Source organism: Physcomitrium patens, chromosome 26 (assembly GCF_059467195.1).
Source record: "Physcomitrium patens ecotype Gransden chromosome 26, ASM5946719v1, whole genome shotgun sequence".
Classification (NCBI taxonomy): domain Eukaryota; kingdom Viridiplantae; phylum Streptophyta; class Bryopsida; order Funariales; family Funariaceae; genus Physcomitrium; species Physcomitrium patens.
In genome coordinates, this window is record NC_143435.1 from 1,428,451 (window position 1) to 1,444,218 (window position 15,768).

A 15,768-nucleotide genomic window follows, 5' to 3' on the forward strand; every position below is an offset into this window, starting at 1 on the left:
AAGGACGTGACTTCAATAGCTTTTCTTTTGCCTCCTCACTAGGTCAAACAACCCCACCGCCATCCTCGCAGATGTCGAGAGAGGGTGTTCAGACAGACGTAATTACGACATCTAATTTGACGTCTTCCAGATTAGCTGAAGTAACTTCTCCTCGGAAAGCAGATCACTAACTAGCATGGGAAACTTCAGCAGCATTAAACATTTCCCCCGATATATAGAGCTGCTCTCCGTTGTATTCCAATAAGCTGCTTCATCAATGTATTTCCGATCATCTGTTCCTACACGTCATTTTGACACCAGATTGCACTGGTGTCCGTTCAACTTCGTTGTTTGGACCAAAACTCTCGTATATTCAGCGGTACGGAGATAGTACGAAATACAGGATGAAATTCCCAGCAACCTAAGTGTAACATTTTATTGCGACCTCAATCTTGGCCACAGATATACATATTCATCAGACGTATATCACTCAAAAGGGATTGAGCGAAATTGTATTCTCACAAACATACAATCCAAGACAACACGATATTGATACATTGATCGGATTCTTGACTTGCGAATAGTCTTAGGGAAGGGCAATGTATCATATTCAAACCAACCATGTCACAGGTCTAGGAAGATCCATGGAGAATCCATGAGATCCCCCGCATTTACAAATATTCACTATACATAGAACATGTTTTGTCACAGTAACTACGAGGAAGTTGTACAAACATTTCAGGCCCTTTTTCCAAAGACTCTTGAACACGGGACAACTTGCTGGGGGTTTGTGGCACTTTAAGCCTTCTTCAGTTCCACCTCGAGAGTGGCTTGTCCATTGTTGGTCATGCTCCCAAACAAGTGGAAGCCCTTCTGTTCGTTATTGATATACTGATCAGGTTTGTTGGGGTACGGCATCCCACCAGATCCATTGTACAGGTTATCATGGACATTCGCGTCGGGTGGCTGACGTCCATCAACTACAGCTATGTTCCACCAATTCGAGTACAAGTTGTAGTCGAAGGGGACGGACCACATCACATGGACCGTCTTGTCCTCGTCCTGCCATACAGTAATAGGATGCAACTAGCGTAAGGTTTCCAATGAAATTTTGAAAACATCATCTGGACATCTGGACATCTGGACAGGTTATTATGGACTTGTCGATTCTTGACTCGAATGCGGAGTTATCGAATTTGATTAAATCCACTGCATTCATCCGCTCAGGATAAAGCTGCAAATTAGCTCGACCGCCTTTAGCATCGCATTCTGCAAGGGCAAGCGCATGCAAACCCGACGAGCTTGGAGGTAAACATGCAGAGTAGTAAATTGGAAAAATTGCATGCATTTGCACACTGACCTGTATGTAGTAGGAGAATGTGCCAACTGTCCCGCGGGCAGTATGATCCGACTTGCGCGCAGAGAACAGAAGAGCTTCTTGAGGGTTAATCTTATAGGCGATGCTCTGATTGCTCGATCCACTATTGAAGTATACCCCCAAGTTCTCGAGGGTATACTGAAAGTTAAAAGGGCCAAATCGTTAGCTTCCAAGTGTCTTGAGGGGTGCCAAAGCACAAAATGTGTGTAGCGCTTATCAGTTCCATGAATTTGTGAAACAGCACAGTACGAAACCCAACTACGTGTTGGTGCAAACCAACGATCATGATTCATACAATCCGACCTTGAAAAGCAAGCCTGCCCAATGCATCCACTGAAATAACGCGAGAAAGAGATCCCGCGTTAGCCATGCCTATTGTCGGGAGTGGTAACTACTTACGTCCGTGAGGTTCTTGAAACCGATTGCGATCTTTCGATCAACTCCGGTTATCCCCTCCACAATGTTCTGGAGCGTCACGATCGTGAGCTCAGCAGCTGGAATAATTGCTGCGGCCATCCTTGCGGTTTTCTGCCAACACGGCACTGTTAGTGTGGTGATCACCATGATAGTTTCGCTATATCGCAGACCCATCGCAATCAGGTGGACTACCATTGCAGCTTCTATTCGAATTCATCAATCATCAGAATCTTAATGCTCACGGCCCTGCATTCACATGCTACCACTGACCTACAGATTACTGTCTGGTGAGCAGATTCTGTATATGAGTTGCCGTTTGATGATAAAAGAACGAGTATCAAACTGGAACTGCAGAAAACCGATTCAGGACGCAGTGACAAGGCAGTCCATGCCTTGTTGGGGCATATCAAGAACCGAGTTTGTACCTTTCGAGGTTGCAGGAACAATGCTGGAGAGGTGATTGATCGATAGCTCAGTGGTGCCAAAGCGACGAACTGGTTGCTCAGTACGTAGTGCGACAAGACGGATAGTGGTTGATGCAGTGACGTGATGGTGACTGAAGCCGCTAAGTCGGCTTTAAATTCCAGGTTACTGACTGAAACACGCTTGCTAACTTCTATGTGCGTCTCAAACGTGCCTGCGCTTGTCCGCTTCCGAGAGGGTGCTTCAAGCCCGAGGACTTGCCATGCAGTGACGCGAGGGTGCACGAGAAGCTTGCTCTGTAGTGACGTGGGAGTGAACGACGAGGTTGGGAGTGCACGAGGAGCTTGCTCTGAAGTGACGTGGGGGTGCCCAGGAACTTGGTCTCTAGTGGCGTGGGACTTGCAGGTCAGCCCTACTGGAAATGCTGAATGCCATTCCACAGCAACCAAGTGAGCACCCTCTTGATTCAACACTTGTACAAAGCATGTGAACAAACCACCTTTTCTTTACTAAGCAAATAGATCATACACTCCTAATACGCAGTTAAACCAAAAGTAAGCACTCCTGCTGTGAAAACCCAATTTTATGGTTAGGAAGTAATGGAACCAAAATCAGGAGAGAAGTTGGGTAAAAGGAAGTAAATGTAGGTAGAGATAGGAAAGTTAGGCACATAGTTGAATTGAGGAACATAGGACAGCTGAAACTCGTTAGAATACATACATCTTGCAAGTCATTTGCACAAGAACTTGGTCCAAATTAAGAGTCATTTGGATTCTACATAATATTGGGTTAGGCTATTAAACTAGGGCTATAAGAGTTAAAAACAGGAAGGTCAATTTGTAACATGGAAGTAGGACCATTTTGTGACCTCTTGATAACAAAGACTTGATATCAATTGTTATTATGTTATAAACTAGCTATTGGATGAAAGAAAAAAAATATGGATAATAGCATTGAAGAGCTTATTTGAAGAATATTTTAGCAAATTATTTAAAAAAAAAAAAAAAAAAAAAAAAAAAAACATAGTTAAAAGATAAGAAGACAATAAATACATTAAAAACTAGAATTACATTTGTTGTAAAAAGGCATCTATTTACTTTGGAGGACTATAAAGAAGAAAAAATCAAGTAGATGAGCAAAAATATTGATATGAATACTTTTAGGTGACAATACAAAATAACTTCGAGAAAATTTCTATGAAAATACAAGAGATTGATATCAAAGAAGATAAATTGTGAACTAAGGTTAAACCAAGATCTCAAGGTTTAGAACCACATGTCTATAGCAATTGTGAGGTTTTTTTGTTGAATAAAGAATAAGTTTAAGAAGCATGCTTTATTGGTTTTTTGGAGCATTAAGTATTAGTAATTTGAGTGGATATTTTTTTTTATAAGACACGTGTAAAGTCAAGATTATTTTAGATTATATGGGATTTTGTGAAATAAAGAAGAGTTTATATTTTGGAGAATTTTGTGAATACTATAGTAGATCAACAAATAAAAACTTATTGGATTATGAAGGTATCGGTGGTTCAATTTATATTTGTCACTATTTGACTTTGTATAAATTTTTAATATTTAAAAGTAAGTATGAGCTAAAATAACACCACTTTAGTTGATAGCATATTAAACTTTATAATTGTTCATCATGTTTTTAAAATTTTAATTAATTTTCTTTGTTATTTAAGTCCATTTAAATTATTTTTTAAAAACTTCTTAGATTTAATTTAATTAAATAAAAAAATAAAAAAATTCATCCATCCAAAAAAAATTATCTTTATAAATTTTTATCTGTAAATAAGAATTAATTACTTGATTATTCATCTATATGGAATTTTATCTAAACCAAACATCATCCACTCTAGAAATCTTAATATTATTACCTTGATGATTTTTGTCTAGTCACTTTATGATAATATTATTCTTGTATATCCAAAACTATTGAAAAAAAAATTGATGATTGTATTGTTTGATCTTTGATGTAATCAATGATCTCTAGAAAGATTCTAAAAAGATGCTTAAAATGTTTCCAGTTCATGTATTCCTATGTCACCTTTATCAATTATAGAAAATTACAAGAGACAACTAATGTGTTTTTAGAATGTTTCATAAGATTAAAGATTCATAGTGAAGCTTATTAAGAAGTTTTGAGGATTGGTATAAAAGTGGCTATAAAAAAATTAATAAGTAGAGGTAATATACTAAATTAGTTATATTATCTATACTTAATCAACTATTAGATTTTTTTTATTTCTTATTCAAGCCTCTACAATATTATTATGATATGAACTAATGCTAAATACTAATTTGAATTGTAATTGTATAGAACTTAAAGTTTATGCATAGTCTTTTTAATTGAATTATACATATGAACTAATCTTGAAAGCTATACATGATTTAGCTCCTTCACATATGGATTTATTACCTTGTATGATATATCCAGAGTTCAAGGCCTATCATATATTTCTAAAAAATAACTTTATTCTTTAAATTGTAAATCTTGAACTGACTCATTTAACTCTAAAGATCTCTGGTATTTTAATTTTAATTTTAATTTCTAATATTAGCTGTTTTACTACTTTTATTTATAATTTAAAATTCTATGATAAAAAAACCATCTATTTTATAAGAACAACAATAAAAATGAATATCAATAAAGGAGTAGCTTCATTGAAGATAAAAGGAGTGACTAAGCAATGACCTAGAAGAATCATTATATTGGATGTAGGTTAGATTTCAGAGAAAGAAAGAAAGAAAAAATGGTTGCAACAAATAAAAAAGGAATTAATACTAATATTATAAAGGAGAAGTTGAAGTAGTGAGTTATAAAGGATCCATTGTTGGAGTCTGATACCATAGATAAGAATAATATTGGGTCTTGCATCTATTTTAGGAACCTCAAGCACAACTCAAAGTCCAATGTTGGTACTGATCAGTAACTTGATAAAAAAACCTACCTCCACAATGTCTTGATGCTTATATTAAACTTGTGAAAAAAAAGATATAGCAGATAGTGAGAAGAATGAAGTCCTTTTATTGTCAGGAAAAGATGGCTAATAAGAAAAAAAAATTAAAATTAAAAAGAAAGACCACAAGTAGTGAAAGAGATGAAGTTCTTCTACCACTAGAAAATGGCCGTCTATAAGAAAAAATGAGGAAGAAGAAGAAAAAATAATAATTATCAACCTTGATCATTCATTACTAAAAACAAGGCCATTGATTATAGAAACTTTAATTCTAGAGTACTAAAAAAATGTGAATTGGCATAGCAATTAGTATAACAATAATTACATCAAAATTTCTTGTAAGTACAACATTACTAAATGATGCCAAAAATGGGATGGAAGAATGCACACAATTATTAAGATCACTTGAAAGACTACTTATTCACTTGATTCTTCAAATCTTTATCAAATTCAGAGGAAAAGAATTAATAACAAAATGAAAAGAATAAAAAAAGATAAAATATAAATAAGAAACAATAGAAAAATACAACTAACTTGTTTTAAAATGTAGAGCACCAAAGATCTAAAGAGTTGTTTCAATCAGGTCGATAAGCCTAACAATGAACCATTAACACAAAAAAAATGACTCTTATGCTATAACTATGACCATTGTTAACTACATCCTTTTAGTTCTTTTAATTTAACCATAATATAATCAATTTAGAATGCAAAACTTGTGCTGATAGAAGCAATATACACATACTACCATTTACAAAGATGATGTTTGTTAGATTTTATCAACAACATTAAGAGACTTCTAATAATACAAAAATAAGACCTATTATAAAGAATAGGGATAAGATAAAAAAAAAAAAAAAAAAAAAAAAACCAATGTCAAGTCATGCTACTACAAAAACAGTAATAGATTAAAAAAATAAAACTATGAAAGAATCTGTCAGCTAGTACTAATTGTTGGCGGCTTAGCAATAATATAGTAGTAGCAACCACATTGTTTCTACACCACATAGTACCATAAATCATCAATTGTAGCATCCATTGTAGCCAATGACAGAATGACAAATACAAATCCAACCACAACAATGCATACAAAAGAAATAAGTTTTGGTGTTGCTAGTAGCTTAAGAAGAGAAACCAATTGGGCCAATGTCTACTACAACATTGCACACCACAACCAAAGTAAGTCAATGCCAAAAGAGCAATAGTTGTTCCAACTGCAATATATTTAAAATGCAAAGTTCTCACACAAAAAAAACCTCCAAAAAAATAAAGAAAGAAGACAAGCTTTCTTGGACCTCTTCTTAATGGAAATTATTTTCAAAGAAATTAGATCAGCACCATCTTCTTTTAAATTCCATTGTCTCCTATTGATATCAATATAACTTGATGAAAAATAGTGATTATTTGTGTGGCTCTTGTCACTACAACAATTGTTATTGTCAACCACTTCTAAGAATATTTTTTTGCCTTTGTGTCTTCCTTGCAAATATCAATATTTAAAATTGAGCTTCTAGTTGGATCAAATATAATTTATTTTTTTAAAAAAAATCATTTCCAATATAATCCATCATCCTTGTTGTACCTACATTTTTGCTAATTTTTCAATCTCAATAATATGACCACTTCTCTATACTTGATAATATCAACTCTCTCAGATCAAGATTCATTAATTGTTTTTTAATTCTTTTAATAATTAAAAATAATAAAATAATAAATCTAATATTTTAAAAATATATTTATAAAAAAATTTATACTAAAATTTCTACTAAGTATCTCCTTCTTCCAATTAGTATTAAATTTCTCACTCATCTAATAATTCTTATACTAATTTATCTAAAAAAATATTTTTTGGCACTTTAAGTGTATTTTTATTTTTTAAAACTATAAATGAATTGTTTTGATAATTCACAATTAGATCCAAATTTTATTAATAACTACATATATTAAATTGTGTTTTCCATATGTGCATCAAAACTTTGCTAAAAAAGCTTCTAAATTATTCAATATTAAATCATGTCATTTATAGAAAAATAAAAATTATAATAAGGTAGAATCTAAAATTAATCATTGTAATAAATTTGACTTGTGATCTTAAGACTGAATAGCTTTGAAATTGAAGCTCAATGATCAATTGCATTTGGTTGCTAAAACTTCAAAAAATTGATCTTATACTATCAAATTACTCAAGAAAGTCAAATTTTGATTCTTTAATAATAATAGTGATGCTTATTAGATACTTTATTATAAATATTCAAGTAGCATCAACCATCTCTATATCTTTATTTTTAACTAATGTTAATATTGCTTATGATAATAAAGTGAGTTGGTGCAAAAGAAGTACTAACTCTACTTTTTAGATAGAACGAGTAAGAGAGACTAAAAGAAATTAAAAAGTTTAAATCATTATGTGCATATTATTTGCAAAAATTATAATATCTTATTAAATAATTTTAATTAATAAATATTTTAGATCAAAAAAATCTATTCTAATTACTTCTTGAGTTGATACTTGGCCTAAGAAGTATCAACCACAAGCACTTATAAGATATATATCTAATTTACAACAAAAGTTGTGTCACATAGCCAATTTTTACCATAAGTGGCCAATATATATGATATGTGGCCAAATTTTTGGCCAAGTTTTCAACCTATTAACTATCTATAAATACATGTAAAGTCAAATTTATATCTATGAAGCTTCTATAAAAAAAAATTAAATTAAATTAAATAATTTACCTATTTTTTAAGGAAAATATGGTTAAGATAGTTGATAGGTCATCTTAACGATTAATAATGTCTCATTCTAAGGTAAGAAGACCATCCTTTTATTTGATCATTGTTGAGGCTTTATAACTTCTTTCAAACAAAATATTTGTTATACCATGAAGAGTTGTTCTTACCTCCAATGAAATCACCAAATATTGAGATTCTCTTCCACAGTCATGATACCAAATGCATTGTATCTCACCATCTACTTGAGGAAGAACATGTCATTTTTAGGATCTTCATCTTAATTATGTCATGTCAAAGGTTGAGACAATTGTAATATCTTATCTAATAAGTCAAAAAATGATGGTTCTTGAATTAAATCAGCTACGTGTAGATTTTCTATTTAGTTAGCATTACAAAATGTAAAGAATTCACAATAAAAGGTGAAAAGTTTTAACATTCTTTGTTACATTTATAAGATTCTTTATTGGCTTTTATGTACATTTATTAATATTATATCTATACCAATGAATAAGTTATTCCAACCTATTTTGATATTATCTTGAGATTAAGACTTCTTCAACTTCATATTTTTAGTTGTTATCTACTTCTATAAAAAGATGTGGCATTTATCATCTTTTTAATATATGTATTATCTTGTATGGCTCAAAAAGAGATATATGGAATATTAGATGGATTTTTATAGACTTTGATAGGTACAATTAATAAGCAAGTGGATTAATTTATTTACATATAGAAAATGGTCCAAATCTATGATAATTTAACTTGTGAAAAAGACAAATAGTCTTGATATTATGACAAAGTAATCATATCTTATTGTTAATGTAGAATTAAAGTTTTTCTTTGTGATAGGCATCTGCATTCATTTTTTGTTGTTCTTGAGCTTCTTTTAGATGTGACTTTATTGTTATATATAATTCAAATAATAATTTTCCAAATCTTCTACTATAAAATTATTAAATTTTGGAAAGTCAAAAAAATCAGTGAAGTCATAGATGATAATTACAATTAGCAAACAAAAAAGTTTTATGTATAAAAAAAATACTATATTTTTATAAGCAAACTTTGCTAATGGAAAAAGACCAGGTTTAGGGTTTAGGATTTAGGGTTATTGCTATGCTTAACTTTTGCATGATAAAACTTCATTACCAGGTTTAAGTATTTAAGCATAACAATATCCATTGTAGTACAATTGAAAACTATTTCAAGCAAAGACAAGCAATCAATCTTCAATACCACATGAGCACCTATTAAGTAAATCTTCTCAACTTTCAATGTGATAAGTATAGGCATGATAAAACTTCATTACCTTGGTCTCTTCCACTTGTGACAAATATAAAGTCTTGAATCAAATCTCCATCTTCTTCTTATATAAGCATTTTTTTCTCCATTAAGTACTTAGCCCTAAATAATATATCTACCATCAAGTTCTTTTTGCCCATGATATATACCAAAATAAGATTTAGAAACTTAATTAAAGTAATTCATTTAAGCATAGCAATATCCATTGTAGTACAATTGAAAACTATTTCAAGCAAAGACAAGCAATTAATCTTCAATACCACATGAGCACCTATTAAGTAAATCTTCTCAACTTTCAATGTGATAAGTATTATGTGAGTTTCATGATATATTGTGGATTGAACAGGTTTTAGAGTTTTAGGGTTTATGATTTAGGCTACTTATACTACATAAAAGAATTTGGGCTACTTATATCAAGATCAAAGACTGCTATTAGTAGAAGGATTTATACAAGGATGTAAAAGAGTTTGTAAAATCTTATAAAGTGTGCCACTTATAATCTAAGGTGAGATATAAAGATGGTTTATGTCCTACCTATCTACTTGCCATTCATTTTCAATGGATGATTGATTTGGTTGCTATACTAATGGACCTTTGGAGTATAAAATATTTAATTTTGGCAAGAGAAGAAGTCTCCAATAATATAGAAGGAAGGACATTGAGATCAAAGTCTATGGAGGTGGTATATTAGTTTATTTTAGAAGATATTATATATTGCTATAGAAGCATTGGAAGAATGAGGGCACACTAGGGTGAGCTTGATATGGCAGAGGCACATGATTTTTTCACAAGATATAAGTTACAATTAAAATTGGCAACTTCCTACAACCTCAAAGCTAATAATAAGAGTGAAAAGAAGCACCTTTTAATCATTCAAGTTTTCATCAAGGCATATACGAATCAATTAAGGTTGTCACCTAAGCTTTTGTCATTTACTTTATGGACAAATAGGATTACTCATAGCATAGTTACTTCCTATACGCCTATGGAATTGATGTTGGAGCAAAAGCCCTTAATGCCTACAAAGAAGTTTATTTGTTGTAGATTGTTTTTGTCTTGAGAAGATGGCATTGACAGAGAGAGATTGTTGGAGCTTTGAATTTGCTAATTAGAGAGATTGTCCAAAGATCATCAAGTTGCTATAGAGAAGATTAAGGCAGCAAGGTTGAAGAACAAAGAGAGATTTGATAAAACTCATTAATTACAGCCTAAGCTAATTAAAGAAAGTGATTGGATTTTGATTTATAATAGTAGTTTGATACACCAACATTCTACTCTTTATAAATTTATATGACATTGGTTTGGACCCTATGTGGTAGTTAAAGTATATGATAATGTAACTTATTTTCTTTAAAAGTTAGATGGGATACTATTAAAGTCTAGAATTGCAGGAAAGCAAATTAAAATCTTCAAGCATTGAAATGGGATGAATTATATGGAAGATTTAGAAGCTTTTGAGCCTCAATATTTTGATCAATGGTTCAAAAGTGATATGGCTAACAATAAATCTGATTTTGATGATGAAGGTGTTGTGGTTTAATTCTTTAACATACATTAGAGTATATACATATTTGGAGGAGATGAATGTCTTGATACACTTAATTTAAGTATATCAAAGATATTTAGAAGGTAATTAGTTTTACTTATAGGAAGGAAGAATATAATGCTAATATATTTACAAATTTTAAATAGAATTTATAATATGAAATTGTTATCTTCAATAGATTATTCAAGCTTTAAGGATATTATCTTTTAAAGTAGATATGTAATTCTATAGTAATTTAAGGTGGATATTAAGGAAGGTTAAGAAAGGAGATTTATTAATATCAAATAGGATTTCTTGCTTAAATAGGTGTGTGTGGAAGGAGGTCGCTAGATTTTTTGAATAGCAAGATTAAAGATTGGTTGGAATTTTCTATGCCATTTATTGGATTTTTATTAATTTATTTTGATTTTGAAAAAATTTAGATCTTTTTGTTAACTTTCTAAAAAGTCTAAGCATGTAAGAAATGGAATTGTGATAAGAGAGATTCAAGCAAATTTGTACAACGAGAATCAATGGAGTTTTCAAACAACAAGTTTCAAAATTAGTTAGAGGCTTTCTATGTCATTTACTACATTTTTGTCTTTTTGTATTGAAATTTGAAAAAAAACTAGATCTTATTGTAAGCTTTTCAATAAGCCCTAGTACGCAAGAAATAGAGTTGTGATGAAGGAAAACCAAGAAAATTTGTGGATAAGAGTTTTGAAGGCTTCAATTATAATAAGCAACCAACTTTTCCTTAATTTGGTTCTTAATTTATTTCAAACTTATTTATTGACTTTGACATTTTGAAGTTTATAGCTTGAATTAAGCTCAATGAACTAAATTTTACCTATACTAAGTTAGTACTAAATGAATTATAGATATTTTAGTGAGAGGAGGTTTAGATTTGAGATTAAGATTAGGGGTTGGATGCATCTTAGTACAAAAAAGGAATTAATCTAAAATTTGAACATAACCTTTGGGCTACTCTTTTATATTTGAATTCATTTAGATAATATTATACTTACTTGCAATCCCATATTTTTATGAGCAAGTTTGTTTTCTTGATAGTAGCAAATATATATATCATTGTGGTCTTATTATAAAATTATATTATCATTGATTAATTATTAATAATTAATTATTATAACTAATCAATTTTTTATTTAAATAATTATTATAATATCTTAATCTAATTTAATAGAATTGTGTAGTTTTTAGATAGATTAAGTATTTCTAAAGTGCTTTAAATAATTTGATTCTAATGTCTAGATTTTAAGTTTTTTTAACTAAGATATTTAAGGTTTAAGTAGGTTGGATATTCCCAACCTACCTTGGACCTTGTTGTTTAGGTTTTTTTATTATTTGGACTATTTTAGTTTGAATCTACTACTAAATTAGTTGAATTTATTAACACCAATTAACATGTGATATAGCTACTAATTTTATGTCACATTGATATTAAAGATCATTTAGAAAAAGCATAGGTTAACTCATCATATTAGGAAAGCAAAGAAAGAAATCTTATATTATTCAAAGATAGTTTAATTATTACCAATCACATTAGACTACATAATACAAGTTAGCATTCTATGCATGAGTATTTAACATTGAATATTCTAAGAATTTTAGAAAATTTTTTTAGATACTACAATTCTTATCATATTAATTATGATAATAAAATAATATTTTATTTATACTATTTGAAAAAAATAAAACTACATTTTTTAAACCAACCTTTAAGAGGGGACTATAACAAAAAAGAATAAAATACAAAAAAGCCATTACATAGTTAGAAAAATTAGCAATGATTCTAAAATTATATTATTTGTTACTTACAGCAAACAAAGAAATGATTACTGTAACGAAAACATGTTTGAAATCTAAAATATTATGTTGAGCCAACTAATAGTATTACTAGTAAAACTTATGAGTTTTAAGATAGCATCATATTATTCACTAGCAGATTAAGAGAAAGACATTGATGATAGAAGAAACGTGAACCACTTGCTGAAGGCGACTGACTTCGGATACGGTTGGCTGCACAGGTTAGTCCTCCCAAACAGCTTCAGAATTTGATTTCAGTGCTTAAAACTCATTAGTAAACTGATTGTTTATTGAAATTAGCATCCATGTGCATTATTATGTCGCAGAAATCACCACAATGTCTTTAAGTAATATGGACAATCATAGTGTTAACATAATACTGGGACTCAGCTACATAACTGTACTAACTATACTGAAACTTCATAGTAATCATGCGTTTCCTTCGTGTGCTATGCCTGTGTTGAAACAGTGAAGTATGGATCACTTTGTGAGGGCAAAAATTATCTTTTTGGATATCCAACGGGAGTGGTACAAAATCAAGCGTGCATGAAATCAGCTGTTCGGTTGCTTGAACATGCGATGTAATAGACCACTCTTTCCAGATAACAGAGTTTCAGAATAAAAAGCTAATGCCAAATCGACTTACATAAATTTTGATACTCCATTAGATGGATATGAACAGAACTTATGCTGTTCATCTAGATGTTTTCACCTTGATCATGATGCACGTGATGTAAATTCTCTCAAATTAGCTCTCTCCACCTCATTGATCGATCAACACTACTTCCTCTGCGCCCAGAGACTAACGTTGACACAGTCAACCTTGAATTCAATAACATAATGTACACTAGTACACACTTTTTTAATTGTTGAAGAGAACTAAAGCAATATCTTCCTCCCTTCATTTGAGGATCCAAGAGCATTCCTTCCGTCTCCCCTGTGAGCTACTTCACACAACTCCAACACTAGATTCGCTTTCTCTATGCACATATTCTCAAGATCAAAAATATTCTCGAAATTGTTACTGCAGCTAATTCCTGTTCATTCCTATTCATGTTCGGACAGTGAACACGTTCTATATGTTTACAGAGACCGTAGAAGAGGATAGTCACGCAGCAGCTCCCGCTCACTTAGTGTATCATTTTCATCTTGCGGCGTCCACAGCACTTCCACAGCCTGAATAGAATCAGCTGAGATGGAACCTAATTTCCGCAGGGCGGCTTTCAGATCAGCGTTGCCATTGATTGCTGGAAGCTTATACTCTCCTTCAGCCGCTACCAGAATCGTCACCTTTCATAAAGAAATCGCAGATAACGGAATTATGAGTCATAGATCAGTCCACTGCGCTTCAATGATCCACAAGGCAAGAATTAAGGAGATGAGAGCTTACCACAATGTACTCGTTGTTGAATCTATCTGCTTTTGGTGCTCCCATCATCCGCTTCCGTAGATTGCTCACATTCACTAGAGTCTCTTCGTCAAACTTGCCTCTCTCTTCCAGAGAATAACTATTGAACCGTTCCTCGGCCATGCTGATTGACCTGTTAATATCATGCTGCAATACAAAACCAACATAAATTTAAGAGAGAATTCGCAATTAACGTGCATTCAAAAAATATTTACAATCACGACCTCCCAACATCGTGCCATACCGATGTAAATCCTGAGATGCAATAATCAGGGTGTCTCAACAGAGCCAAGCACGTTTCTGTGAGAACATAGTGTAGGCCCTCTGCTGTAATGGTATCGGCCTGCCCCGCAATACGGTCCAAGTCACGTTGAAGAGTACGCCCCATGCCCAACAATCCCACCTGATTGCAAATCACAGTGGCCAACCCTACACCCCTTTAGATGATGACACAGCAAGCTTCTCAGCTTCCTCTACTTTTCGAAACAAAAACTCTCTAATTCCTTGGATTTAAGTTTTGAACACCTTAAAATGCTTGCTGCCAGTGTCAGACGAACTCTGAATAGAAGTCCACTCATAACAAACAGACAAAGACAGCATAACAAAATTCACATGCAATCACCCATGTTGTAGTACCTGAAGCTTCAACACGCTGACCTTCTGGGAGCCATTGAGCAATGACCCACCCAACCCCGAACGCTCCGAAACAAACCCGTACACGGCTTGCAAGACGATGAACCCCAAGATGACCAAGAAGAAGATGCTCCCTCCACCTAGTCCAATTCCAAAGAACGGCGATGGTGCAGCGTACAAACCACCACCAAAAAAAGGTGATGGAGCAGCATACGGGACGGCATACGAGAATCCTGGACTTGGCGCAATATACTGCCTGGGCGTGGCGTATCCACCTGAGGGGGATCCCGAGTACGATCGACTAGGGGCTGAGTAAGATTTGCTGGAGAATGAGCTTCCACCCCCTACTTTACCCCCCACTCTCCCTCCACCTGCAGCAAATGCCGTTTCAGCATTGCTCTGTGTCAGCAACAAGCTCAATATGATCACCATCGTTGGCTTCGAAATTCGGTCAACTAGTTGCTGCCACATCTCTCCAGCGCCTTGCCTGTTCACACCATCACCGACATCTTTCTCGCTATGTCTGAGGGCCACCTCAATGCACTTGAAGAAGCGTCTCTGACAGGTAATTGTGACCCTGCGAGTGCAAAGAGAGACAATCCCTGTACCGAAGAGGTGACTCTCAGAAAAGGATGCAGAATTGAGAGCAAGGGCTTTCCAGGGGGCCGAAGATGAGCATGCGGTATTGCCCCTAAAAGCTATGTGGCTAGAAGCCGCAACTGCCACGGCCATGACTTCTTACAAGCCTAAGATCCACTTCCAAAATTCAATGCAAAAACGAAACTGAAGTACAATCGAAAGAGTATACAGAGGAGGAAATGAATAACGGGAAGAAAACACAGGTGACAAGAGAGAAGGAGTGGGAGCTGGCGGAAAATATCTGGCAATGACGGCGACGTGGATGTAAAGTAGAAGTGGGGGAATCACATCGTGGTGGTGGTGTGCAAGGGGGGCCTTGTGCGTGGCTGCCAGGTTATGGTTGCAGCATTGGATTGGTCAGATATTAGAGAAGAACGAGAGAAGCAGAGCAGAGCAGCACGAGAGGAGGGTCCAAGCCATCAATCAATCACCGCGAAACCACCATGAATGGTAGGAGGGAGGACGAGGGGAGAGACTGCCAGACGGAGGAGACGAGACGAGACGAGAGCCACACGGTTGGGTGCCAATGGCGTCGCTGAGGGGGG

At 33.4% G+C, this 15,768-nt stretch overlaps 2 protein-coding genes across 3 annotated transcripts; both read right to left on the bottom strand.

Moving 5' to 3' along the window:
* Positions 1-565: 565 nt before the first annotated feature.
* Positions 566-2,312, bottom strand: LOC112277761 (bryoporin). Of its 2 annotated transcripts, none has more exons than XM_024510457.3 (4): positions 2,200-2,312; positions 1,757-1,885; positions 1,340-1,495; positions 566-1,041 (listed from the first exon to the last, which is right to left on the bottom strand). In XM_024510457.3, exons 2-4 carry the CDS (start codon positions 1,871-1,873, stop codon positions 778-780), a joined length of 537 nt encoding a protein of 178 aa, XP_024366225.1. In that variant the 5' UTR covers positions 1,874-1,885; positions 2,200-2,312; the 3' UTR covers positions 566-777. The 2 variants fall into 2 exon arrangements, with proteins under 2 accessions (XP_024366225.1, XP_090104270.1); XM_090248144.1 differs by lacking the exon at positions 2,200-2,312 and adding an exon at positions 2,045-2,184.
* Positions 2,313-13,327: 11,015 nt separating this feature from the next.
* On the bottom strand, positions 13,328-15,416 carry LOC112278023 (FLUCTUATING-LIGHT-ACCLIMATION protein 1, chloroplastic). Its single transcript, XM_024511010.3, has 4 exons — positions 14,588-15,416; positions 14,196-14,354; positions 13,934-14,098; positions 13,328-13,833 (listed from the first exon to the last, which is right to left on the bottom strand). The coding sequence occupies exons 1-4, from the start codon at positions 15,314-15,316 to the stop codon at positions 13,627-13,629; spliced, it is 1,260 nt and encodes a 419-aa protein (XP_024366778.1). The 5' UTR covers positions 15,317-15,416; the 3' UTR covers positions 13,328-13,626.
* Positions 15,417-15,768: the final 352 nt, after the last annotated feature.

What these genes read in the sequence shown, in the direction of transcription:
- LOC112278023 (XM_024511010.3), bottom strand. Translation starts at nt 15,316, where the DNA reads ATGGCCGTGGCAGTTGCGGCTTCTAGCCACATAGCTTTTAGGGGCAAT. An exon ending in TCAGCGTGTTGAAGCTTCAG is followed by an intron (nt 14,355 to 14,587) that starts GTACTACAACAT and finishes ATTTGCAATCAG; the next exon opens with GTGGGATTGTTGGGCATGGG. An exon ending in GCATCTCAGGATTTACATCG is followed by an intron (nt 14,099 to 14,195) that starts GTATGGCACGAT and finishes TTTGTATTGCAG; the next exon opens with CATGATATTAACAGGTCAAT.
- LOC112277761 (XM_024510457.3), bottom strand. Translation starts at nt 1,873, where the DNA reads ATGGCCGCAGCAATTATTCCAGCTGCTGAGCTCACGATCGTGACGCTC. An exon ending in GTTTCAAGAACCTCACGGAC is followed by an intron (nt 1,496 to 1,756) that starts GTAAGTAGTTAC and finishes TTTAACTTTCAG; the next exon opens with TATACCCTCGAGAACTTGGG. An exon ending in CATTCTCCTACTACATACAG is followed by an intron (nt 1,042 to 1,339) that starts GTCAGTGTGCAA and finishes ACTGTATGGCAG; the next exon opens with GACGAGGACAAGACGGTCCA.